The sequence below is a fragment of the Triplophysa rosa genome, linkage group LG18 (genome assembly GCF_024868665.1).
Source record: "Triplophysa rosa linkage group LG18, Trosa_1v2, whole genome shotgun sequence".
Classification (NCBI taxonomy): domain Eukaryota; kingdom Metazoa; phylum Chordata; class Actinopteri; order Cypriniformes; family Nemacheilidae; genus Triplophysa; species Triplophysa rosa.
In genome coordinates, this window is record NC_079907.1 from 3944744 (window position 1) to 3972100 (window position 27357).

General features: G+C 38.0%; 1 protein-coding gene across 1 annotated transcript in view; it reads right to left on the minus strand.

Annotated features, from left to right (window-relative positions):
* Nucleotides 1-667: 667 nt before the first annotated feature.
* The window catches only part of kif19 (kinesin family member 19), a 34035-nt gene continuing 7345 nt past the window's right edge, over nucleotides 668-27357 (minus strand). The window contains exons 3-20 of the mRNA XM_057359298.1: nucleotides 13272-13382; nucleotides 12944-13031; nucleotides 10879-11015; nucleotides 8406-8531; nucleotides 8122-8316; nucleotides 6673-6819; nucleotides 6447-6569; nucleotides 6078-6234; nucleotides 5685-5859; nucleotides 5401-5599; nucleotides 4839-5109; nucleotides 4397-4518; nucleotides 3990-4153; nucleotides 3523-3622; nucleotides 3229-3352; nucleotides 2473-2858; nucleotides 1954-2113; nucleotides 668-1865 (exon numbers count right to left, since the gene is read on the minus strand). Of these exons, the coding sequence (XP_057215281.1) occupies nucleotides 1735-1865; nucleotides 1954-2113; nucleotides 2473-2858; nucleotides 3229-3352; nucleotides 3523-3622; nucleotides 3990-4153; nucleotides 4397-4518; nucleotides 4839-5109; nucleotides 5401-5599; nucleotides 5685-5859; nucleotides 6078-6234; nucleotides 6447-6569; nucleotides 6673-6819; nucleotides 8122-8316; nucleotides 8406-8531; nucleotides 10879-11015; nucleotides 12944-13031; nucleotides 13272-13382 (2916 nt within the window). The 3' untranslated portion in view covers nucleotides 668-1734. The remainder of the gene's footprint in view (nucleotides 1866-1953; nucleotides 2114-2472; nucleotides 2859-3228; nucleotides 3353-3522; nucleotides 3623-3989; nucleotides 4154-4396; nucleotides 4519-4838; nucleotides 5110-5400; nucleotides 5600-5684; nucleotides 5860-6077; nucleotides 6235-6446; nucleotides 6570-6672; nucleotides 6820-8121; nucleotides 8317-8405; nucleotides 8532-10878; nucleotides 11016-12943; nucleotides 13032-13271; nucleotides 13383-27357) is intronic.

Sequence of the window (27357 nt, forward strand, 5' to 3'; positions counted from 1 at the left end):
GTGGCGCTGATTGGTCGACAACCGTCGAACTCCACCTGCACCTTCCAAGCGCGACCTACACTGGTGCACAGTAGATCCAACCGTATGTTTTATTAAAATAAAAATAGTTCTCCACATATTTTTTTTTATTTAAGAGAAAAGTCACATATGATTCTGTTTTATTCTTGTTAATTTGAAAAGGGTAAATGTTTAAAATAGTAAGGTTTTGCAGTGAGAAAAATGACATAAAAGAAATTGAATATTGTTAATAATAATGTTACTATTATTCAAAGTCATTATAATTTAAATAAAAAAGTTGAAATTTTGACTATTCTGTATCATTTTTTGTAAAATATTAACACTGACTCAATATTGACATGTAATCTTAATATCTACTGAGTGGAAGTCAAAAAGGAAAATATTATACCTTACAAGAGCTGACAGTACAGTAATGTTGTCAATATTATTGTGATCAGAAGCCTTAGATCACGTCTGAGTGATCATAGGCTTTTATAAAGAAAACATTTATTCAGTACTAAACTGGTTTTGTTTTTGATAATGTATAAAACACCAATCAATTACTTTTAAGTACAAATTTCTGCCTATAGCACTTTTAAAACAGTCATAGCTTCATATAATGTTGATCAGGATACATAATACATACACTAAAAGTGATCAATTTGTCAATCAAATTTATTTTGGTTACAAAAAAGGTATAAAATGAAGAGTAGAAAAGTGTCTATGCACGTTTAATAAGAAAAAATACACAAACTTTGAGAACATTTTTTAAAGTAAAGGCAGCAGTCATTTTTTTCTTTTTAAAAACAATGCATTGAGGGTCTGGACTTGGTCCACGCTTAATGAGGTGGGAGGGCAGGTTGGAGGAAGTGACATCTGCTGTTGGTCCTGTGGAGTTTGAATGAAAAAAGTAATATATGCCACCTCGTCTGGTACTAAGAACTAACACAAACCCATAAGGATTTTTGAAAAGAAAGCTATACCGAAACCTGAATGACAGTAAAGGCAAAATAACATTGATTATTACAGTAAACACAAAATGACATCGGTAATGGAGCAGTGTGCATCATCAGTATCACATTCACAGAAGCCAGACATTTATGAGTAATGTGACAGTACATTCATTGGTGCCAGGCCTGAGGGAGCAATACATTCACAGCCCCCGGCAGCTGAGAAATATATATTGTTCCCTGTGGAATGAGACGGGTATATGTGACTCGTCACTCAAATAAACAAGCATCTCCATTTTACTCCAGTAGACCAAAGTGACTTTTCAGCAATTGTTTTAGCGTTCTTGTCACCATACGGCCTGATATAAATATTTAACCAAAAGGCATTTGAGGCAGGTTTTATCCCCTGTCGAATTACAGTAGTTAGGGAACATTTTTGCATATCATTGTGGGAATATAGTTTTGACATAGATCAAGGCTGCTAAAGTCGTGGCAATTGTTTTTTGCCATTTGTACAAGCCAATACGTTTTAAAAATAAGCAGACATTGCAAGTCACATCCTGTCAGAGAAAAACTACAAGAATTTTAGCAAAACCTCAGAAACAAATGCAAATGACAACCCTGGTCATGCGCTTTTTCTTCCACGTCAAAAAGCTTGATGCCGTGGTACAGTTCTTCCAATGCGATAAAACATTCCACTTGGTCTCAGTCTTATTTTCGAAGGGGATCATTTGTGCGGGTGCGGAAGTCAGGGCGAAACAGTCTACGGAGAAAAGCATGAATACCATTAGTGTTTACGGGTGCGCTGGGCACCCGTCCCGGTGGTGACGTACAGGAGAGGCTGAAGTTGTCTGGTTTGGGGTCCACGCTTAATGAGGTGGGAGGGCAGGTTGGAGGAAGTGACATCTGCTGTTGACCCTGTGGAGTTTGAAAGAAAAAAGTCAACGACACATCAAATGGATATAGAAACATAGTTGGATAAAAATTTAATTACTGGAATTCTGACCTGTTTGGTGGATGTTGTGCCGAGCTTTTGTAAGCTGAGGTTGAGCTCTGTGTTGCGGACGCAGAAGGGGGGCAGGGGGGTGTCCATTGATGTGCATGTGGGGATCAGAAGTGCTGTCCAGGGGCCGAAATCTCTGGCTGGTGTTTTTAGCCTGAGACAGCTGGAGGGTAGAGAAAATTTACAGTTTCTTTAAATTAAATAGAAAAGTATTATGTATTATGTCGTTTTTATTTGTATAGTATTAAACAAATGTAAAACATTGTTCATTCTAAGTTATTTAGTTATTGTTCTTTTTTATTTTAAGCACATTCTTTCTCCTCAATTTTCAGCATATTTTTTTATTATTTACTTTTTCAAGCTATTTTGTATTACAAAAATCTGTTCATTTTGTGCTTAATTAATGAATTAATTGTCATTAAAATAATTTACAATAAAAATTAAATTAATTTAATAAATTAAAATTATAATAAATTATTTTAAAAGAAATGAAAAATGTTATTTTTATATCTGAAAACTCACTGCTTGTCCTGTGACCTCAAATGATCGAGATCTTCTCTTGCGCCTGCGACCCTCAAAATCCTGCTCCCTCTGTGCGGCGTTCTTCACAGCCTGACGGTTCCGTGGCCGCGTCCAGGTGCCATTGGGCACTGGGCCGTCTCCTGTGCTGCTGGACAGGTTGTCGTCAGAGGTGGCGTGGCGCAGCTCTGGGCTGGGTTGTCTCCCACGACGCAGAATCGGGCCTTTGGGGGGAGCATCGCTCAGAGACAGATTACTCATGTGCTTTTTTGGGTCAAGGGGAGACGGCGGAGGGGGTAATCGGAGGGCATCTAATTCCAGGACCTTAGAGCGGCGACGGGCAGCCTTCACTGCAATGTTCTGCACACCCCTTAAAATCTGCTGTCTCTCTGGTGGGATTTAAGAGATTTTGGAACAAATGAGAATGTTTGTCCAATAATTTCCACATAATATTAAAAGACGCAAAAGTCATGCAGTAAAACAATACTCGCCCAATGTTCGTAGTACAAAAAGGCAATACAAATGTTATTTATTGTTACAAATGTGGATCCTCTGACAACATTTTATCAATGGAAAATATGCCATCGTAAATTTATCTAGGATACCACAACTGACCAATCAGAATCAAGTATTAAAGAGAGCTGTGTAATATATATAAATATAAGGTTATAATGTACAGTCATTATAACCTTTTGTCATTATGACTAAAAACACCATCAGAGGATCAGAACGCAGATAAAGGAGCAGAGGAACACTTACCTTTGGGTGTCAATGGAGCGTCTGTGCTGTTCTCACTGCTGTCGGGTGAAGAATCCAGATGACTGCTCATACTGTGACTGAGATGACTGTATCTCAGAGCATCATCCAGGACAGATGGCAACAGCTGAAGAGATATAGACATGAATGAGATTTAATTACAGTACATTCATGATAAATTACAGAAACCAATATAAAGTCAAATATTTTTTCATAGTGATGTTAATATTTAAACAATGCATTGTGTTTGTATAGTACGGGTTTATTATGAACTAATATACTTCCAGAACTTCTCACCTCTCTGTTGCCAAGGCCATTTATGTGAATGGGTGGTGGAGTCATAACTTCAGAGCTCTTCATTTGTTTGTGACTGCTCTTAAATACTCGATTACTGTCTCTGTGAAACCCAGAGGAACATCATGACTTCAATACCAATCTCGGTTATTTAACCTACATTATCTTAAAAAGACTATAAAAAGTCCATTATCACTCACACATCACTACATAAGTGACACACATCACTACATAAGTGACACACAATAAAGCTGAAAAAGTTGAAACATTACATTATTTACATTTGGCAGATGAGATTATCTAGATTCTAAAGTGACTTACAGAGCACTCAAGCTATACATTTTACGTACTTTATAGTACTGTATGTGAATTCCCTGGGAATTAAACTATTGCACTGTTAGCGCAATCCTTTACCTACAGAAACACTACAGAACATCAAATAAGATGAAATAACTTTGCGTTCTTCTTACCCGTCAGACTCGGGGAATATCGGAGGCAGCGTGTGTCTCCTCACTTTCGTCCGACCTTGTCTGTTGTCTGAGCCCAGAGTGCGAACGCTCTCTTGATCTGAATCCATCTCCTGCAGGGGGTCACGACCTCTGCTGGGGAGGGTGATCTTGGGCAGGGAACCCTCCTTGAGAAACATATGTCAGATAATGTGTGAATATGTTCATGACCACAGGTGATTACTGTAATGTCCACACAGTGCATGTACAAATCCTGCATTCACACACCATTTTATCTCTGTAACGTAACAGTATTTTAAAGTATTTTATGAGAAAAGGGGTATGACTCAATTTATTGGATTGTGAAATGTGGAGCCAGCCCTGAATATAAATTTAAAGAGCAACGTAATAATGTTTTTTTCTTCATGTACCTTGAGAGTACGAATAGTGAATTTATCCAAAGCAACGACTCTGTCCAAGTTCTTCTCATCCATTTCCCTCATATACATCTCGTAGAGTTCTTGAAGATGTGGTGGGACCAGAAGACTGTGATCTGCAATAACATATAACATATATAAAACCAAAAGACAATGTGTACAGTACCAGCTATACGTTTAAACAACTGCTCATTCTCTTTTATCAATATGTGCTATTTATTATTATTATTAAAAAAATACTATAGTCATCAAAGCCACAAAAAAGCAACAAAAGCGTGAATTATAAATCAAATTAATAAATAAAAATCAAATTTTCTTTTAGCTTGGATGCATCTGTTGCACGCATGCATCATTGGTCGAATGAATGCAACAGCTGGTTCTGATTCAAATCTGGTCGTGATTCATGTTTCATTTCTGATTCTTGAAAATGACTCACCATCAATGAACTGGCGTTGCTGTTGGATGATCTCGTGGCAGAGGCTCCTGTGCTGCTCGAATCTCTGAACTACCACGTTCTTCTGCCGGATCATGTTGTCCTTTAGCAGAGCGCTGGACTGCATCTCCGCGTTCCCGATCTCCAGTTCGTGGACCTTACAGAGGAGGCACAGCACCTCTCGCTGCTCCTCTGAGCTCACCCGGCGGGGGAGAAGCTCCTCCAGACGCCGAGCTTTCTCCCTCAGCTCCGCCAGACGCTGCTCCAGCCCAGCCTGAGAGGATTGGGAGGATAACTATCGATACGTCTTACATTTTAAGGATTACTATCGATACATCTTAACTTTTATTATTACACTTGGGATTTGAGGTTTGTTCCAATCAGAGGCATCTGAGCAATATCTAGAGACCACAAGAACGTCTCATTTTTTACAAGGCAATTAAAACGTAACAGAAAGAAAATGTGCTGCTCAAACTAAATGGTTTGCTAAAATAAATTGTTTGGTCCCATGATATTGTTTGAGCGTCGGTGCTGCTGCCCCCTAGTGGCTACCAACACACATTACCTTCTGTTTTTGTTTTTTCTTCTGCTCAGCCATGAGCGTAACAAGGTTCTCTCTGGCGATGGCCACCTCCGGCGTCTCTGAGCTGTCCGGCAAAGATTCTGGCGAGTCTGAATCTTTCTCGCTTTCATCTTTATTAAAACTCTCCTTCCTCCTCTCCCCGCGCCACTTCTTTCTCCTCCTAAAGCGTTCCTGCTCCCAGCTGGACACAGAGAGAAGACATCTCAGTTGTGTGCTTTTGGGAGGGTTTCTGAATTTGTGGGTTTATGTGCAGAATGAAAACTCACTCTGCGATCGTCAGCAGGTGTTTGGACGTGTCTATCTGGATCTCCATGTTACTGTTGTCCAGCTCCATAAGGTGTTTTCTGATGTCCATCTGCTGTCTGAATGCATCGATCAGCTGCTCCCGCAGTTGGTCCATCTCTGCTCGACTCTTCTGAGAGGAATGCGCCTGCACCTCGGCTGAAAAAAATTGTTATGCTACACATTTATCGATCTGCAGGAGATCATGTTTTCTTTTATATTTTACAATCACTATTGACACATTTCAAGTTAAACCTCAATGAGTCATTTACTAATTCCTCATTTATATCACAACCTACAATGTAAATTCCTTAAAATGGTTATTTTGACCTCCAAATACAATAGATCCGCATATGAGTGTATAGAATGGATGTTACCTTGAACGTGACGGATATCTGTCCTGTCTGGGTTCGGCTGTCTGCTGGCCTGATCCGCTATCTTTTTCTTCAGTCTCTGAATCTCGCTGCGGAGGTCGGAAATAATGCTGGTGTACTGGGCGATGTGATAAGACACATTCAACAGGTTTCTTTTTACCTGGAAAGACAGAGACAGAGCTGATATGTAACGATCAACTTTTCTAACTCAAGGTGTCTAAAACAAAAGACCACAGAGTTTGAACAGTGATGCACAAAAATGTTTTAGGAAGATGTCTGTGGCTCCTTAAATAAGTGATTTATGAAAGTAAGATACACAAATGGTACAATATCTTTCAGAAATTCTCAGAGGTTGTGTATTTGTGAACGAACCCGTGTGCGGATGCTTTTGGCACGGTCGGCGTAGGTCAGGGTGTTCCGTGAATCTTCGAAGGCCAGAGAGGCGGGGCTTATGTGGGCAATCATCACTGTCCGACTGTTTCCTCCCAGGGAATCCTGTGTAGATCACATGACCCAGTAAAACAATCTCTAGAGATTTGCGACTTAATCTAATCATTCATTTTTTAAGTAAAAATGTTGTGAATCTGTTTGGTTGTACCTTGAGCAGTCGGGTGAGTTTGCTATCTCTGAAGTTGACAAATTTGTTGCCATTTTTTTCACTCAAGGCATTGATGCAGTTCCCAAGCGCGAGCAGAGATCTGTTGATGTGAGCGCCCTCTTTTAACCTCTGACCTCTGTTTTGTGTCTGAAAGACATGAGTAGTTATAGCATTATTTTATCTGATTATAGTGTTGATTCTACAATTCCATGGGCATACTTTAAAAATGTTGAAGAGTCCACGGACGGGTCAGTAAATCCGTTTATAATCTATATATTATAATATAGAAATCATTATAAAAAAAATTCACAATAACAGAGAGTCTCAATTGGTAATTCTGGTATTTGGTATTTTAATCTGATGGTGAATATTTTTATCATTACTTTAAAATACCTTATTTACTGTCCCTGTCAAAACCAAATTTTTATTGCTCAGAAGTTGCTCTTTTTTGAGATTTTTTGTTCTTAACATCTGATGATTTTGAGTTGTTTCGTTTAAGTATCAACCTGGTTTCAGATGTTTCTCATAAAATACAAGAAAAAAAGAGAAATACAAATAAAAACAAATGATACAATTGGTCAAATAAATTTGGGTATGGAGGTGTAAAATAAATGTAGATTTAATGGAAACTCTAATGGCGATTTCTGCATCTTTATCTCAGGACAAATACCTGAGATGGAAAAGAGACTCTTAATTTAATCTCATTTATATCTAGGGAAAAAAATTGAGATATTAAATTGATCTCATCTGTGATTTTTCTAACTGATCGGAGAAGAAAAGAAAATCGTAAACAATATAAGTGCGAGTAAATAACACAATTACATTACAATTACATGAGTTAAAGTAATGCTTCCAGCAGGTGGCGCTCTTGCTCGTCTTATTTGCCGTAGAGGTGTGTAACCGGCTTGTCTAAGCACTCTTGTTTCTGAGCAACAATAACCCCATAACCAGAAACAACCTGATCCGCTGTTTTTGTGCCTGTCACATGCATGTTTAAACCCACGGGGTGCCATGATATCCTCTCATGCTGTGCTGGAAAATGACACTTTAATATGATTCATAATTCCCTTTAATTACAAAAATATACATTGACTTGTGGCAATGTATCACCATACACATAATAACATCTAAACAATCACTTACTGTATATCTAACAACAGTTTTTTCAATTTAAAAGTCGTACATTTCCCCCATGCTTATGACCTACAGATAAATCACTCCTTAATTGTTTTCAAGTCACTGGCTGATATATGATTTTGAATATATTCGGAGCTGACTGCGCCAGCTTTTGTTTAAACAAAGACTGATACCTTCAGTATTCCTGATTATTGAATGTATGGATTGGACATAGATTTCTGATCGCCCACTGTGCTTGTCGAAAGCAAATGACTAAGCTTTTATGTAACTTTCCCAAAGATAAATAGCCCTTAAATCGATGCTCTCACACACCTGTGAAGCCCGCTCAGAGCCTGCCAGATCGATCATGAAGAGCCGTGCGAATCGCACTTCCTGCAGGATGTCTCGACATCGGCTCTGTTGCCGCACGGCCACCTGGAGCACAGCGTGAGACCTAGAAGACGTCTGATTGGCTGCCGTCGGCTCTTGGGTTCTTTGCTTGTTTCCTTTCATTAACAACTCCATTATCTGAGCGAGAGAGAAAAGCGAGAAAAACTCACAATGCAGCTTTAAAAACTGACATTTAGACGTGGATGAAAAGCATTTTTAAAACGCACCTCACGTGCGTTGATAGTGGAGACCTCCGTGATCCCAGCCACCTGTATTTCTCCCTTAGAATCCTCTCTTAGGTCGAGGAATCCAGAAGATGGATTCAGTAAGTCTCGAATCATCTCATTGTAGATCTGCAGCACAAAAATATAACAGACCTTGCAGACCAAAGTTGGACATTTATGCATTTGACAGTATAGAACAGTGAATACAAGCTACTGTTCACATCCTATCAGCCCAAGTGACATATTTCAGAGTAACACCTATTTAACAAAGATTTGTTGTTAGTATCTGTTAAAAATGAAACAAAGTGTCTGTTAAAAATGAAAGAAATAGTGTAAAACGCGTGTTAACTAATTAGATTCAAGAATTTAACAAAGCTATGGTATTAATGTTTACTTTTGTTTTTCCAGGATGTCTTTTACGGCTGAATGTGAACCTTGAGTATTTAACATTTCAGAATATTTCAATAGGCTTCATTCAACCCTGTTTAGAACAAGGCCACATCCTGAACGCTCCTCAAAAACTCTCAATTTAAAGTAAATGCAAACGTAACATTTCATCACTGCCAGTGAGGTCACTGTGATGTGCAGTAAGTGTGTGATAATTTTAGGGTGATGTTAACTGCATGAATAGAAGCCATTGACGGGGGACGGCGAGAAGACCTGCTACAGATACAGATGACGGAAAGAGAAAAACAAAACAGGATGAACTGGGAGGTCTGGACTTAAAACCGCAGAAGCCTAGAATAAAAAAGCTTTCTCTACAGGACGGCACCCCCTCATGCATTTGGACGGCCCAGTGTAAACAGGACTTTTTTAATGTGAGGGTGTAAGACAAGCACGGGACAGGAGAGCATTGTGCTATTTACTGCGAGTTGCTCTTTCCGTGTGTGGACGGAGTGGCTTACTCATACAACCTAAATAAGTCAAATAACCCAAACCATACAGCGTGTTTGTGTGTGTGTGGCATACTGAGTGTTTAAGTGCGAGTGAGCACAAATAAATGTATACGTATGTACAGAGTCAAGTTGTCTGTGAAACTGCCTGATTTAAAATCAGAATGTGTCACACAGGAGGACATGGTTTTCGGTGACGAAATTTAGAAATAGATGAAAAAATGATTTAATAAAATAGACACTTAATGTAAAAGAAATGAATTAATAAAAGTTGTTATTTACTGACAGTCACACCATAGAACAATTATGAGATTTGTCTCAAAAATAAAAAAATCTAATAACAGCAATTTTCCATTAAAGACAAAAAAAGTGTAACCATTTACTGCATTTCAAAATATGACAATACTAATTATATTCATTTTTATCTTGTGTGACAGTGAAAATGTTATGTCAACAACAGATTTATAGTATGGGATAACCTTAACTAAACTAATAAAACAGGGTAATAAAATAGTATGTTGTAATAGAATAATACAGTTCAAACATACATTTTTGCATACTGCATACAGTTTTACACAATATTTATGAAAAGCAATACTTGGCACAGTAGTATACGATACTTGGTAGTATGCCGTAAACAGTATTTATACTATTCCAAATACTCTAAATATGTCTAGGTGTGTATGTCTAATTTTTTGTAATTAGCAAAACTGTTTCGGTGGTTGCTAAGGTGTTGCTATGCAGTTGCTAAGGTGATCTGAGGTTGATAACGTGTTGTGATGTGGTTGCTGGCCCACTGATTTACCCTCTGTATTGTCTCCAAATACAAAGTGTTTCAAACTCACCACCTGTCGTCTGTTGTTGACAGGTGATGTTCATTCAGGTGATGAGTTCACAGGTACATGCTGAAAGCATCTCTTTTATTTCTTTTTTTGAGTAAAAAAATAAAAGTCAAATGTGGATGTAGATGTGTCTATATCTTTTCAACTGTCTTTTCGCTCATATTATCCTGTCAATCAAAGTCAGTTCTGAATCTTTTCCTCAGCGTGGAATTGTCACTTGACAGCATGTTATTTCACCCTTACAATAGTCTCTGTTCCCTACAGAGAGGAGAAGAAAATTACAGCAATATCCGAGGACACAGTGTTTAACTTCTATTCCCGTCCTTTTTGGAATTCCAGTGGACTATTCTTTCTGTTTCAACCTATTTCGACCTTGCACGTTTCCGGGCCGCGTTTTGCCAACAAGCAATTTGTCTTTCCCTTCTTAACGTGACACAGCAGAGCATTTGATGTCTAAAAGTGGCTTAAAGTGCGTTCTCATATCAATACAGCATAGCTTTATCTAAGATGCTGAGATAGTCACTAAGCCAACAAGTTTAGGAGACAAAAGCTGATAACCAGATGTGATATCAGTCGCTCCTCACGGGTGTGTTGATAATCTTATCACGTTACACGTGCGTATTACCCTTTTAAAGATGCTTAAAACTGAATGAGCAATTATTTTGATGTGCGGTTATTTAGCATGGCGAAAGGCCTGTGGGTGAAATATGAACCTATTTAACACCCAAATGAAGATCTCACCTCCAGGTAGGACATTGAGACGCTGTACTGCATGTCATCGCTGGTTTCTTCAATAGCCTTGAAGAGGTCATTTAAGGTGCGAACATAGATACCAGGTTCTCTGTCCGTTCCCAACATAGTGTACGTCTTCCCACAACCTATTCACAAACACACACAGAACCGCAAGTTACTCAAATTTAATAGCTTTCCATAATGCAATGATATGTTAATAATAACAAGATAAAAGACAAAGCAAAATCTTCTCCAAAAGTTTTCAATAATAATAGAAGCTAATTAACAAATCTTCATAAGGATGACATAAGGGTGAGGTACAGATGTGAGATGAGTCACAGGATGTGAAACATGATGTTTACAGGTGGCTTTTATTCCCATGGGCCTAAATAGAGATTTGGTGCCCTCTGAGCTTTATATAGCCGGTGTCACAGACAGGAAGAGTCAAGAAGAGTTTGAGGGCAGATTAAAACTCACAAGTACAAGAGAGCCACACAGACATGTGCTTTCCAGGAATTAAGCTGTTCTCAATTCAACCCAGCCTGAAAACTGGTCAATATAAAACAATAATGTGTGTAAGGTTATGTGTTGTCTATGCTCGGTCTATGCTGTTTGGGCAATTTGCACAGCTTCACATCTGGTCATACTTGTAAACAGGGCTTTGTAAACTGTACTTCTTGTTAGCTTATTGACAAAATGTTAAATGCTCTCTAATTTGTAAGTCGTTTTTGCTAAGTGAACAAATGTAAATGAAGAGTTTGGTTCCAAAAATTATATTTTTTATTGTGCATTCCAATGAATATCAATCAAACTGCAGCTGATTTGTTTTGATTTAAGCCATAATAACTAAAAAAATACAGCTAACAAACACAATAAAAACATGATAACATAATAAAAAACATGATTTTTGTACATTTTTATGAGTTATCTCATTTTGGAACCAAACACTTCAAATATAAACGGACATATTTTAGTTCGCTGAATAAATCCAGAATCCAGAATAAAAGTTTGTGTTTACATAATATGTGTCCGTGTATTGTGCATATTAATTTTGTATTTAAAAATACAAAAACACACATACATTTATATATATATTTATATATTTAAAATTTTAGGTGAACTATTTATATTTACCAATAATTTAAATTACATATAAACATTTATTAATTTTTATATTTTATATATTTCTTAAATATATGCATGTATGTGTATGTGTTTATAAACACAAAGGTAATATGCACAGTACACAGACATATATTATGTAAATACAAACTTTTATTCTGGAAACGATTAATCGCGATTAATCGTTTGACAGCCCTAGTTCATACTTAACATTTTTATTTAGTCTATTTAACATAACGTAATATATAGGACAGTAGTGTTGTCTTATGTGTTGTATTGTCTTATGTCGTTTCATTTCATTATGCACAAGCTTTATATGGCTGAAATGACAATAAAACTTCTCAGGTTTTACTCTAAATGTTGTTCACTTGTGTCTAACAACACCCATTAGTCGTGGCTATACATGTATATAGCAAGACCTTGTCTCGTTGCTTTTTAAAAATGCTTACTGAATAATCATAAGGACACTCATTTCTATTTCTAAACTTATGAAGCTCTTTCGGTAAAATAATTTAGTCATATATATTTAAACAACTTCTATGAGACCTGTGACATAAACGGTAGTCACGGTCAACAAAATGTGTTATGGTCAGCTGTCAATTCAGTGCATGTGACTGTGTTGTCTAAACATCTACTTTAAAAAAAGAAAAAGAAGATCAGGGTGTTGATACGGCTCGACTGTCCTAGTCTTGACTGACTGTCCGTGATTTGAACTACTCACACCATATGACCGCAAAAAATAAGGAAGGATTTATTTATTAACGTCTGAAATAAGTCTTTTATAAACGTTCTGTGTAAACTCCATTTAACAAAGCAAACTGAACCATATGATTCTCTGGCTCATATCCTATCTTATAGCTCAAAATGTATGTATTTTTTCTGAAAAAGCATCTTTTCAAGTGATTCTTCGCAGGAACCACACAGGATAATGTACGGTAATGTAGGTACTGACCTGTGGGTCCGTAGGCGAAGACCGTGGCATTGTACCCTGATATGAGACCTTCAATCAGGCCCTTCGTGGTGAATCTATACACCTCGTCCTATTAAAAACACACAAAACATGTTTACCACAGGCTTTTGTGCCCATCACAGTTTTACATCTGTGGCACATTCAGACGGGTGGACACACTAACGCATCAATGCACATCAAGGCCCACGAATGCCTGCACATAAGCACGACCTTTTTACGAACACAAAGCTTCATGATGTTTGCACGTACACGTTTTTAAATCCACCCGTCCCTACAAACGCACACCCACACGAACACAGAATGGGCTTGCCTGCGTGGCGGAATAATCGAAGCCCACGTCAAACATGTAGGTCTTCTCTCTGGATCGATGAGCGCGGAGGATATCATCTGGATCTTCCATGGGATCCATCAAAACCACCATCTGAGACAGAGGAGAAAACAGCATCGATGAATGTGTGATCTGATCTTTAAATACACAAAATCAGTATTGGGGTTTTGCAGTTCATGCCACTCAGTTTTGAAGATTTGTGCATTTGTGATTACTGCATTTTCAAATTCTGATTTAAAAAAAAGATATATATATATATATATATATATATACATGCCTGTTTACATGTATGAGATCCACCTACAGTGCATTCATTGTAAACATGTCATTCATTTGTGTGTTTAATACTATTAAAGGCTTTGACAGCTCAAGATATACTGTAGACATCTTGTCGTATCTAAAGCCCCACACGTGTCGCAGGGTCTCAGGTGTGGAGGGCCGTTTCCAGTCAGGTTCTCAGAAACACACACCCAACGTTTGATGACCCGCTCAAACACACACACGACTGTTCTCTCTTTGAAGCTTCTCAATTAAAATTCAGCAAAGGAGATCTGACTTTTAAAAGAGGCCAATTATAGCGGCTCACAATGCAAACATACGGTCTCTCTACAAACAGAGGAAGGAGACAAGACGAGGAGGAAAGAGAACTGCAAACAAGACGAAAAGTAGAAAGTCTTTTGCAGAGATTGGACAAAAAATGTAATGATTTGCAGGAAAAGAGTGTAACATTTATAAAATTGAAAACGTTGCAATGATTTTAATTTTTTTTATTTTACTACAGACCTGACATTCATGCATTTCCTTAGATACCTGCTTACAGTAGGTAACCTGCTCACCTTCAGAACACACCTTTATTTACAGTACTCAGTTTTAAAGAGTTTACGGTAAGTTATCGCAGTATTCCCGGCATTGACAGCTGTGGAGTGGCAGTTCGGCCAGTCTTAATGTTCTTAAGATACCAGTGCCAGTATAGTTTACGTGGTTTGAGAGAATGACGCACTGTAATCGGTACTGGATCTCTGATCGGGTTCCACTCACCTGAAATGATCCCTGCTTTTAAAAGCCAATACTGTACACCTGTTTGTTCTCATGCAATGCCACGTTTATGTAAAAATGACCTGATCGTGTTGGCCAAGTAAACAACAAGTAAACGTATTTGTGTTAGTACAACTTGAATGCATTTGAAAATATACTGTACATTTGAATAACTTTCATTGTACTTGTCTAATGTTGGCGTGTCAATTTGTTCATGTTAAACGGTTAAATTGTGATTATTATAGTTTATTGATATTAACAGTTTTTAATGATAAAGATTCATACAAATGCTATCCTTCCGAAACCTCGGATGTCCAAATTCACAGCTTTTCAGAAAAGGGAAAAACACTGTACTTTTTAAATGATCACTGTGTTGTCAAAGTTGACAAGCACTTTTTAACACTTTGTATTGGTTAGATACTTGCAAAACCATGTGACAAACATAAAGGGTGAGTAATAATAATGATTTATGGCATAAAAATCACAAAAGATATGAGGTTTCAAAAGGACAGCAGCGATACACATCTTACATGTACATTAATGCATTTGGCCGATGCTTTTATCCAAAGAGACTTCTAATTTAACTTACAAACAATTTACACATTTTTCCATGCGTGTTCCCTGGAAATCGAACCCGGGAATCCTAACGCAATGCTCTACCGAATGAGCTTCAGGATCACTTTTAAACAAAATTCTGTGCAACAATGTAAAGGTTTAGATTGGCTTCGAGTCTGTGTGCTCTCACAGATAAACATAACATACCAAGTGGATATTCGATCGGCTGTGCCGGGTGTGTCACGACAAACTGGGTGGGCAGAAAACTGATTTTCAGAAAACAGGTTCACTTTAAAATTCACTTACACTCTTAAAAATCAAGGTGCAAGGTTCACAGCGATGCTGCCATCAGCGATAAAGTTCTTTAAAGAACCATCTCTTTCTTATCTTTTTCTATTCTGAAAGACCTTTTTTCGCCTCAAAGAACCCTTTGTGAAACAGAAAGGTTCTTCGAATGTTAAAGGTTCTTTATGGAACCATTTTGACAAAAAAGTTTCTCCTATGGCATTGTGAAGCACCTTTATTTTTAAGAGTGTACTGGCACATACACACACAATGTCAGTGCAGTCATTATGAAAGCTAACAGGCGTATCAGATGCATTGTGGGGCAGAAAGACATTCGTCTTCCTCTGGTCTTTTAATTACTTTTTTCCCTACAGCCACTGTGTGTTCTTGTCTAATCATACCTGTGCAAATAAACCTTGACAACCACAATGAGAGCCACGGAAAAAGACAAGCCGATGTCAGTATACGTTTCATCGATGCCAAGCAACCGTTCCATTAAGAGACAAAAACAGGAAACCAATAAAGTGTGTCCAAATAAAACCGAAGCCTAATTTAAACATGCTTAAAGGGATAGTTCACCCAAAAATAAAAATGGTCATCATTTATTCACCCTCGTATCATTTAAAGCCTGACTCTTTCTTCTGTGGAACACAAATTAAGATATTTTGAGAAATGTCTCAGTGGTTTGTGTCCATACAATGCAAGTGGTCAAGGTCAATGTTGTTTGGTTAGCAACGTTCTTTAAAATATCTTCTTTTTGTATTTTGCAGAAGAAAGAAAATCATACAGGTTTGGAACGACATGAGGGTTAGTAAAGGATACGCACTGAGAGATACAAACGTATTTTGTTTCATTCCATCATAACAAAATATGTTTGTATCTCTTGAGTGCAAATCATTTTGTGTGAAGAAGAGTTTTGTAGATTAACGCACCACAACAACAAAAGAAAGAACAAGAAATGTCCTTTTAAGATTGATTTGAAATCTAAATGCAGTTAAACAGAATATAGCATCAATTAAAAATAAACAAATCCTCAACATATTACCCAAGTATCTGACATATACGTTCAACATTCTTTCAACATTATTGTTATAGCGGTAGCAAAGGCATAAGGGGCGTTTCACATTTCGCATCTTTTCCGAGCACAAGTTCGTTATTTTACATGTAGTATATATATATTACATTTACGCATTTGGCAGACGCTTTTATCCAAAGCGACTTACATTGCATGATACTATACATTGTATCTGAGTATGTGCAATCCCTGGGATCGAACCCATGACCTTGGCATTGTTAGCGCCATGCTAACCACTGAGCCACAGGAAAGATGTACATATATATATATATATATATATCCATACAGCATTTTGTGCGGTTTTCTTTCTTATTTTTTTTTTAAAGACTTTTTTTAGAAGAAAAGAACTCAAAATGTATCACAGCATCAAATAAGCTGGCCTGACCCCGCTAAGAAGAATCACAGATCAACCATCTGAAACCAACTGTCAGGGTCTGAGGTCTCCCCTCTCACTTCCACAAAAAGCAAGAGAGAACGAAAGAGAGAAGGAGAGAAATGAAAAGAGAGAGCCACTAAAGGGCTGATGGCTATCCGGGAAAGCCGTCTTTGGTTTCCACCTGCATAAAAGTCAGAGGGCCTTCACCTGCCAGGACACAAACTGCTTGACTAGCCTGCTGATTAATTCATACCTTCATAAAGGTGACATGACAACAGAAAGACCCTAGTTTTGTTCCCTAGTTTAAAAAGGCAGATAATGAGTGCCCGCAAGCATACCTGCCTGTATAAAACATTTCTCCAAGCCGATGCACAAAAACAAAACAAGCCGTGTGTGTGCAGAATAAAGCCGAGGGTGCTAAAATAAAAAAACTAAAGCACAGTGTTGAAATATTAACAAGCAACGAAGATCAGCCAAGGTCTGCGCAACAGCCTGCTAATGCACCGGCGTGAAATCAATTAGCAATATGGTGTTATTTAAATGAGCAACGATAATGGCACGGTTGTCGGGAGCGACAGTCCAAGATATGCGGACGGATGGAGTTACCAATTATCCGGGGTAAAGATTAGCATCAAAGGGAGGTGAATATTGAGATCTATCCAGCTGATTAAAACGCAGCAGTGGTCGTAATTTATCATAAAGGGGGATGTGTGGCTCCTGCGGGACGTGTATAAAGTCCTGTCAACTCAGCGAGAAGTCATGAGAACAGCTTTTCGTGGACTTCTCAGATAAATACGTTTCACACTGTGAGGCAGGCTAAAAAAGACGATAATTATCTTTTGTTAAAAATTCAATATAGCACAGCAGATATTTAATTCAAATGTATTTCTACTGTATAGTGCTTTCACAATTTAGAAAGCTTCTTTCCGTTTGTTTTGAGAAAAGAAATAAGGAAAAAGCAAAATATTAAATATATATGCAATTACAAAAATACATTTAAAATAATATTATACTATCTATAAAAATAACTAGGGATTGCAATTGGAGTTTAAATAAAATTAGTATATGGTCACGTAGTGAATGCTGAACGCATATACAAAAACGTCAAGTGTCAAAAAAGCTTCAGATAAAGACCAATGTATTCTGAAGAAAAATACTGCGTCATATTCAAAGTTTGACAAAAGACATGTCTATAATAATCTGTATCTTTTTAATATGGTTGCCTGAACCCTTAAAAGCACAAAATAGTCAACAGAAGATAGGAGAAGGTTGTTGGCACATCTGCACGTCTGATACGCAGACGCTGAATGCCAAGCCACGGCTTAGACTGTTTTTCTGTTTGCCCCGGCAGCATTATCCCCAGCGGAGAACAGGGTGGGCCGAATCTTAACAATTAAAACTTTACTCGTTCTGAGAGGTCAAAATTAAGGGAGGAAAGCATGACATGAAGAAAATAAAAAAGACAATGTGACTGCATGTTAAAGGTGCTGTGTTTTTTGGAGGATCTATTGACAGAAATGCAATAGAATATACATAACTATGTCTTCAGAGGTGTATAAAGACCTTACACAATGAAGCGTTATGTTTTTATTACCTTAGAATGAACTATTTCTATCTACAAACACCGCGGGTCCCCTTGCATGGAATTCGCCATGTTGTTTCTACAGTAGCCCTAAACGGACAAACTGAGTGTTTTGTAACATATACGTTATCTCCTTCAGCAAAGAAGCGAAAACGTGACGTCATCTTAGAACTGTGTCAGCCACCGTAGTGCTTCGAAAAGGAGGAGTGAGCGCTGAAGTGAGCCGTTGGTTGCAATTCGCAAACTCAAATTTCATACACTGGACCTTTAAGAAGTTCCATAAAGCTAGTGATCGTGGAGTCAGATACTCATCGTGATTATGCAACCCTTCGGCAGAGAGAGAGAGCGATACGATCCCTCCATATTATTGATTCAGGCATTGTGAAAGAAGTCAGCCATGGTTTAAGAGAACAGAGAGTTAGTTCTCCACAGCATCAAGTATGAAGCTGTGATGTAACACCTCTGCCTCAGCACAAACTAGGGAATATAAAACTGCCAAATCTGAGAGAAAGCGAGAAAGAGAGAATAGACATTAGCATATGAAGTATTTTAAACCAAGATCTTTGAACGCTGATGGCCCGTGGACAGATGCTTGTCTCCCTGTGACCGTCTCTCAATAACAAGCAGTTTTGTGTTTCCCTGTTACCCATAGAGATGCATGCGTGTGCACGCCGGTGATAAAGCATGCATGAATGCAGGTGTGTGTTTGCATCTTTGTGTGCACACGCATGTGTCTCTCCTCCAGATACAATCTCCCCTCCCTTTGTTATACGGTCCCTAGTGACACGCCAGTTGTCATGGCTACGGTGAGGTGGGTGTGGATCAACTCACAGACACCTGTTGCTATTAGCCTGATGGAGACAGGGGGGCTGCTGTAGGGGCCTCAGAGGGGTAAGATACACACACAAACAGGCAGGCAGGGCTGTAACTCACTGACACACACACATTGCAGGCAGTATATCACTGACAGATGGCTTTCCTGCTGCTCGGGCAAGGGTTTGGTGAGAACAGACCCTCAGTGATACAAAGAGATGATGTATTTTTGCTCTAAGAATCCTGTTTTCAAAATCGTGCATCTTCTGTCGTGACACTGTTATCTCTCAGATGGCACGCCCACTAACCACCTGGAGTGAAAACTGGAAGACTTTCAGATTTCTTTTATCTTCTGGAAGTAAGGTCATAGGGATTCTAAAGTACTGTACTTAAATGACTAGTTCGCCCCAAAATAAAAATGTTATCATGTCATTATTTATCTCATGTCATTCAAAACCTGTATGACTCTTTGTTCTGTGGAACAAAAACAGGAGATTTTTTGAGAAATGTCTAAGTGGTTTTGTGTCCATACAATGGAAGTCAAGGGGAGACCCAAAGCTGTTAGGTTATCAAAGTTCTTTAAAATATCGTATTTAATGTTCTGCAGAAGAAAGTCATACAGGTTTTGAATGACATGAGGGTGAGTAAATGATGAAATAATTATCATTTTTGGGTGAACTATCCCTTTAAGATTCTGTTAATACTGCTATTGTACCAGATTTCCTCACACGTTTATTACAAGGCTCTTTGGAATGCTTGATTCTGATTGGCCAGTCGCGACATTTGCAGGTTCGTTATTCCCAGATAACAACCTCTCAAAACTAGTAACACACGGTAACCCGGATTCAGCAAATCATTTTGACAGTTTTTTTTTGGACAAATTATGACATTATATTTACAAATGATTAAACCAAATTGCCTGTTCGTGACATTTGAACATCGTTTCTTACCTTGAAACCGAAAGTAAGCGGCTTTTCCTCACGGAAGGTCTGCATTCGGTAAAAACGAGCTAAACAAATATTTCAAATTCACATTTCATGTCCAGTTTTTTTCTCCAGTTGACGCTCTAAAAGGTGGGTATGATGTCACTGTATGCTTGAGTAAAACTGGAAAAGAACATGATAAATGGCCACGAAATTCCTAAAAAAAGATTAGATAGATAGATAGATAGATAGATGGATGGATGGATGGATGGATGGATGGATGGATGGATGGATGGATGGATGGATGGATGGATGGATGGATGGATGGATGGATGGATGGATGGATGGATGGATGGATGGTAGATAGATAGATAGATAGATAGATAGATAGATAGATAGATAGATAGATAGATAGATAGATAGATGATAGATAGATAGATAGATAGATAGATAGATAGATAGATAGATAGATAGATAGATAGATAGATAGATAGATAGATAGATAGATAGATAGATAGATAGATAGATAGATAGATAGATAGATAGATAGATAGATAGATAGATAGATAGATAGATAGATGATAGATGATAGATGATAGATGATAGATAGATAGATAGATAGATAGATAGATAGATAGATAGATAGATAGATAGATAGATAGATAGATAGATAGATAGATAGATAGATAGATAGATAGATAGATAGATAGATAGATAGATAGATAGATAGATGATAGATAGATAGATAGATAGATAGATAGATAGATAGATAGATAGATAGATAGATAGATAGATAGATAGATAGATAGATAGATGATAGATGATAGATGATAGATGATAGATAGATAGATAGATAGATAGATAGATAGATAGATAGATAGATAGAAATATACAGTATTACAGAATGTTCAATGTAGGTGAATTAACACTTCAATTTGACACCTGCTAGGCTGCGACTTCACATTGCAGTTGACTCATATGCACACACACACACGCACACACGCGCGCACAGACACACGTCACATGTCTTACACACCTTTAATGGCCCCTAACAGGTTTTGTCACAGCTCTGCAGGTGTGATGTCACATTACATTAGGTAGATCAATTTCACACCTTACACATCACTCTCCTTATCTCCCACACCAATGATGTGCACACAAAAATAACTGTAGTTTAACAACGTGACGCAGAATCATTTTTTCTTTTAAAAAAACGAAATCAGACAATTTAAGGGTGTGTTCACATTTGTAGTTCGGTTCTCTTGGTTATTTTGATCTGGACCAAAAATAAAAAATACATTTTAGTCCTGCTTTGCGTCCATACTGGCATTTTAAAGGGATAGTTCACCCAAAAATGAAAATTTTGTCATCATTTACTCACCTTAGAGTTGTTCCAAATCTGTGTAAATTTCCTTGTTCTGATGAACATCGAGAAAGATATTCGGACGAATGCTTATACCAAACAATTCTGGGACTCCATTTTTGTACTATAATTTTTTTGGTTCTGTTGAACACCAAAGAAGATATTTTGAAGAATGTAGGACAGCAAACAGCTCTGGGGCACTTTTGACTACCATGTCATTTTTCTTACTATGGTAGTTAATGGGGTCCAAGAACTGTTTGGTCACAAGCATTCGTCGAAATATTTTTCTCTGTGCTCAACCAAACAAAGAAATGTATACAGGTTTGAAACAACTAGACAGTGAGTAATTCATCAAAGACAGAACTTTCATTTTTGGGTGAACTATCCCTTTAAAGGGGTCATATGACACGGCTAAAACGAATATTATCGTTTGTTTTAGATTTAATGCAATGTGTATACACGATTTAAGGTTCAAAAACGCTGTATTTTCCACACACCGTGCATGTTTGCATCTCCTCTTTGCCCCGCCTCTCTGAAACGTGCAGATTTTTTACAAAGCTCATGGCTCTGAAAAGTGAGGTGTGCTATGATTGGCCAGTTAACCAGTGCGTAGTGATTGGTCGAATGCTGCAAGCCGGTGACAGAAATGTAACGCCTCTTACCATATTTGGAACATCAGGTTCCAAAACAATTGTACTGACAGGTCGCCCACCTTACTTGCGTATACATTTGGGCGGTCTTAGTCATACCACGAACTGAAGTAGATTTGTGGGGGTGTGGTTACACGAGGCGTTTCAGGCAGGTCTGGGTGAGCATTCGCTTCTAGATATAACGCATCTTTTGTTCCGACATTTTAATATTTGAAATTTTACATGTCTAATACATGCATGGGCAACTTATAACACACCAAAGACACAGAAAAACACGTGTTCGCGCCATGTGACCCCTTTAACAGCGAACCAAAAGATATCAAACTTCCGGGTCGTATCTGTAATCACTTTCTGTTTTTTGTTCAGTTAGATGCCTTCGGTACGTGTTGTGTTCATATTTCAATTTAAACCGCACCAGAGTTTGTCTGAACTTACAGTACACAAATAAACCGCACTAACAGAGCTAATGCATCAAACTTCGTTTAATCGAACCAAACATGCAAAATGTAAACACAACCCTTTTGTAAGGTTGCCAAAACACCAAAATCTATAAAAGTTCAAAGGTATGGGTACTGAAATCCTTAACGTAATCTAAAATGCTTAATGTCAATGCTAAATTGGTGTTAAAAGCAAAAAATCATGGTAATGGAAAAAAGTATTTTGTTTTTGGGCATTTTCCACTTTAGATGTATAGGGGAGAGTTGTAAAGATATGAATCTGATTTCATATCTTCGTTGTGATAAGAAACATATGGGTGACCTGTGGCAAAAATAGCCTTTTTGTTCCTCCTCAGAAGCTGAATGAACAGTTCTCAACCTTCATCAAGAAACGCCACCAGCCATGACACTTTCACACAGCACTGTGCTCTGGAGATAATACCGTCGATTCACAGAGCCGCTCGCTCAGACCGCACCCGTGACGTCTACAGACCTGACGTACGAGCCTGCGTCTAACAAAAGATCCGAACGGCTAAAAAACAAACCATGCGGCTCTGAGGCTGTGACCTTTGAGTGGCGTTTTCAAAGCCAAGAGCCGTCCTTTCAGAAGGTGAAAGCTATCTGATGGGCCGGTCATCCCTTCGTTTCACTCTTTCTTTTCACCATCCCTTCTTTCCTTCTCCGACATGGTCCCTCAACAATGCCGTCTCCTCTTACAAGAGCCTCCTCTGTTATATTGCTGCCAACTTGATACATGGTCACTAATGGTGCTTGTTTCTCTTTTTGTATTTACCATAATTCATGTACAGTCCATGGTGTGCTACTCAAGGCTAAAATTCTGATTTTTTTTCAATTGTATCTTAACAATCATCATTCCTGGTGTGAATGGACTTTTAGTCTTGGTTTTGACCACGTGCTTGCATTTACATTGTCTCTGGTCCGAGTAGCGTTTCCTGGCAACTTGCTAAAAACACTATAAAGATTAAGTCCATAAACAATCGTATGCATTCTTTTAACCTCAATATCGTCTCAATATCATCGTTATTGAGTTACCGAGTCAGCAGAGTAACAAACATGATTCTAAAAAAAGGATTGATTTAACACAGGTTCTTGTGCGTCAACAGCACGCACTGATGCATCAGGCCACGTAGAGGCGGAACACATCACCAAATAAACAGGCCCCGACATGCCCGGCAATAAGCAGGAGAGTCGCCAATCCAATCCAAGCAGAGATAAAAATTAAACCGGTAGCGATCACTAAACCATAGAGTATTTGCAAAACAGTTCAAGTCTTGTTGGTAAACAGATAACCAGAAGAACAACAAGGCAATATTTTTAGATTCTTGAGCTGCAAGCCTGTCTTACCAATGAATCTTAAGGACAATAAAATTAAAGGAGGTTTAAAACGACTAGACACAAACTACACACCACACACACATGCGTGACGGCCCGTGCTAATGCATCTTATTTGCCTGAGATTACCCTGGCATTTATACAACTTCACAGCTGGCATGACAGGAGCAAAGAACAAGGTCAGAGGTCACTTTCAGGTCAAGACATGGAGGTTGGCATTGCACAACAATGTGGGACAATGACCGATGGCTGAGACATCACATCACAGAGATTTCCACCCAAAGGCCTAGACAGTTTAAGTGTACTGTCAACAACACTTTTGAACAGAGCGCAGTAAAAGTCAAAGAAAAACAGTGCAGTCTGTACTAACACCAAAGGAGACAAACAAGATTTCCACCCGACACTGTACCATTGGCAGTTGAGGAATTCAAGCTTGGTGTTTTTCAAAGCCTATCATTTAATTTTGATATGTATATGGTTATGTTATTTGATATGCTTCTACATTAAAAAGTACATACACAATAAAAAAATGGATAGGTCACACATGCAGTTCTGATGGCATGAGTCATGTTTTGTAAAACAGATTTATTTTTATATTAACATGAAAATGAACTATCTGGCAAATTATACAAGCAATAAATATTACTTTGAGAAAAAAACAGTTTATTGACATTTTTCTTATTTATTATTTAAATCGTCGATCAATTCAACATATGGGAATTAATGAATTTAATTATATAGCTGTATTCAAATTGAGTTCAAATTCAAAATTTGCCTCTCTATTGCCATTGAAACAAAAATTGCAAAATTGTAGGTTAATTTGCATACTTTTCTTTACGTGGGTTCAATTAAATGATGCCAGACTGGTCTTTGCCACAAATTTGTACCCAACATCTGAACCTAAAAAAAATTGTCAAAATCATATTTTTTATTCTTTATTTTATATTTTATATCAATACTGCAGTTAGGTCGTTTTGTATTAATAACAAAACAAGTATTAATAACTCAAAACATACATCTAACTAACAAACTAAAACATTTTAATAAAAAACATGATTTTTGAAAATATTTGAAAATTTGAGTTACACCCTTCATATCATGATTTTAAACATATTTTTTATGTAAAATTGTATATTTTAGTCTATTTTTAAATAATTATTTTAATTATGCACAAAACAATCTTTGATCATATTGCTGTATATACTAATTTTAAGTAAAACCCTATGCATATAAAAGACATTACAATTATCTCTACATAATAATCCAATTAAAAGAAAAAATCTTCCAAATGAAAACAAAGAGGAACTTCACACTGGGCTGAAAGGGTGCAGCTGCAAGTATTCTGGGCTGTTCAGCTCGGATCAGATGTAATCTAGAAAGTGATGAGTTGTGCTTGGCTGAGCAGGTGCAAACTGACTACATCTCCAATTTTGTGTTCCATCAGCACGGGTCAATCCGACCTCACACAACCTTGTGAAAAAAAAACGTTCCTAAAATCATACAGAAACACGTGTTTTCCCTCACATTTCAAACTGACCAGGAAGACTTGCATCATGGATTAACTTAACATGACGGAAACAGCATTTCTTCAGAAGTCTTATTGTCAAGTATCATCTTTCATTAGTGAACGAACTCCAAACCAATAACGGTTAACTTTCAGGATATCAGTCACATGCACACACAAATTAGACACATCAGCCTGAGAAATATGCTTCTGCACCCGCGGGACGCAAACAATAAGAAAAACACGAGCGATCTTCCTCACGCTCATTTGGGCTAACAAGTGCAAAAGTGCGAGACAAACACGGGGCTCATTATGAATGATCATGCAGGACAGCTGAGAGGTGCTGAGGGACCGGCGACAGTGCCAGATAATACTAAATAACAGCCCATAATAAGACCTCAAAGACCACAATGAGCTTCAAAACAGCTTTATTGTCTAAAACAGCCATGATAACAATGCTGAGGGCTCTTCAGAGAATGGAGGAGTTCAATCTAACCTAAGAGCCCCACATCAATCAATCTATCTATCTATCTATCTATCTATCTATCTATCTATCTATCTATCTATCTAGCTCCAGTTAACTCACTGCGCAAGTTCAAGTCAAACGCAATCCTTTGCAACTCTGCACTAAGGCCATCCAAAACCAACAACACCAGACACGTGGGCCACGGACTTAATAAACACACTAATATGATCACATGTGTTGTTGATAACCAAGCTGTATAAGACTCATAGGGGAGGCCATTGTTTATGAAGTTCTGTTGTGCTGGGTCTAATATTTGGGTTCTCTGGTGTATTGCGCGACCAACAACATATTCCCCCTCAGTGCCGTGGTCATTTTATTACTTGTCTTAATTTCCCTGTTGTTCTCTTTCTCTATTCCTCGTTTGTCCATTATCCACATTCTAATCACACAAACTACTCCTGAGAGATGGAAAGAGAGTAGGCACAGTTGAAGTTATGCCAGACTTTAGATTGTGTAACAGTTATTGAGGGCCTCAAGAGATCTAAGTGACCCAGCTACATTTCACGTACTTGGACCAGAGAATTGGGCACGGTGCTGTGGCATTATTACTGATTCAATGATTAAACTACAAACCATATCGGCAGCAAGGTTATTTTCATGGTGAAACACATGGGACTAAAAATGTGAGGTTATATTTGTCAACGTAAATTTCAAATTGTGTCTACTGTATATTAGCCAAAACAAAAGCCGTACTGTATGCCAACCTCCAGATTATTTATCTAGCTCCATATTCATTGTGGACCAAAGCAGATCTCATGCATACATTACAGACAATCAAACGTTCAATGAGAAGGTCTCATGCTAAGAAAGAACTCTCCATCACCCTGAAATCCTCTTCAGCGTCTCATCAACAGAGCCCACCCTACTGTACATGATTAAGAGAGGAAGAGTGAGCGAGAGAGAGAGAGAGTGGAAGATCAGGTAACCAGTCCAGAATAGTCTGGGTCTGTACAGTACGTAAGTAAGTAAAGGAGGCATTTGTTGATCCACTTAAAGAAGACTACGGCGATCAGGATGAGCGTCTATAAGATCAGACAGTGTTTTAGTTCTACACAGCCACTCGACTTCAAGCTTGTAAACAATCTTTTTAAACACTGTAGTGTCACGTCTGATCATGATTTCAATGGGTTTCTTTCTTCCGCAGAACACAATAGAAGATATTTGGAAGAATGTTGTAAACCGAACAGCGAAGGCACTCGCATTGTGCAAAATAGGTTCAAACTATCTTCTTTTGTGTTCTGCGGAAGAAAGTCATACAGGTTTGAAATGATAAGAGGGTGAGAAAATAGTGGCAGAATTTTCATTTTTGGGGGAACTATGCCTTTAATACCACCTGCCTCATAGCAAGTAGAAAATACATACAAAAAGTTTTAGCATTTTAAAATTGGCTTGTCTCACCATTTATACAACAAAAGATCATTTTTAAAAGTCTGAATTAAAGTCATAAAAACCGAAGAGTGGAAAACTACAACATTGGCTGTAATAGCCCCGTGTACCCGTCCAAAGCTGCTGTACTCCAGTGATGGACATTTACAGAGCCGGCCAGGGTGCGTTCGCCATAAAACACAAATGGAGAAAGTCAACCAGTAAA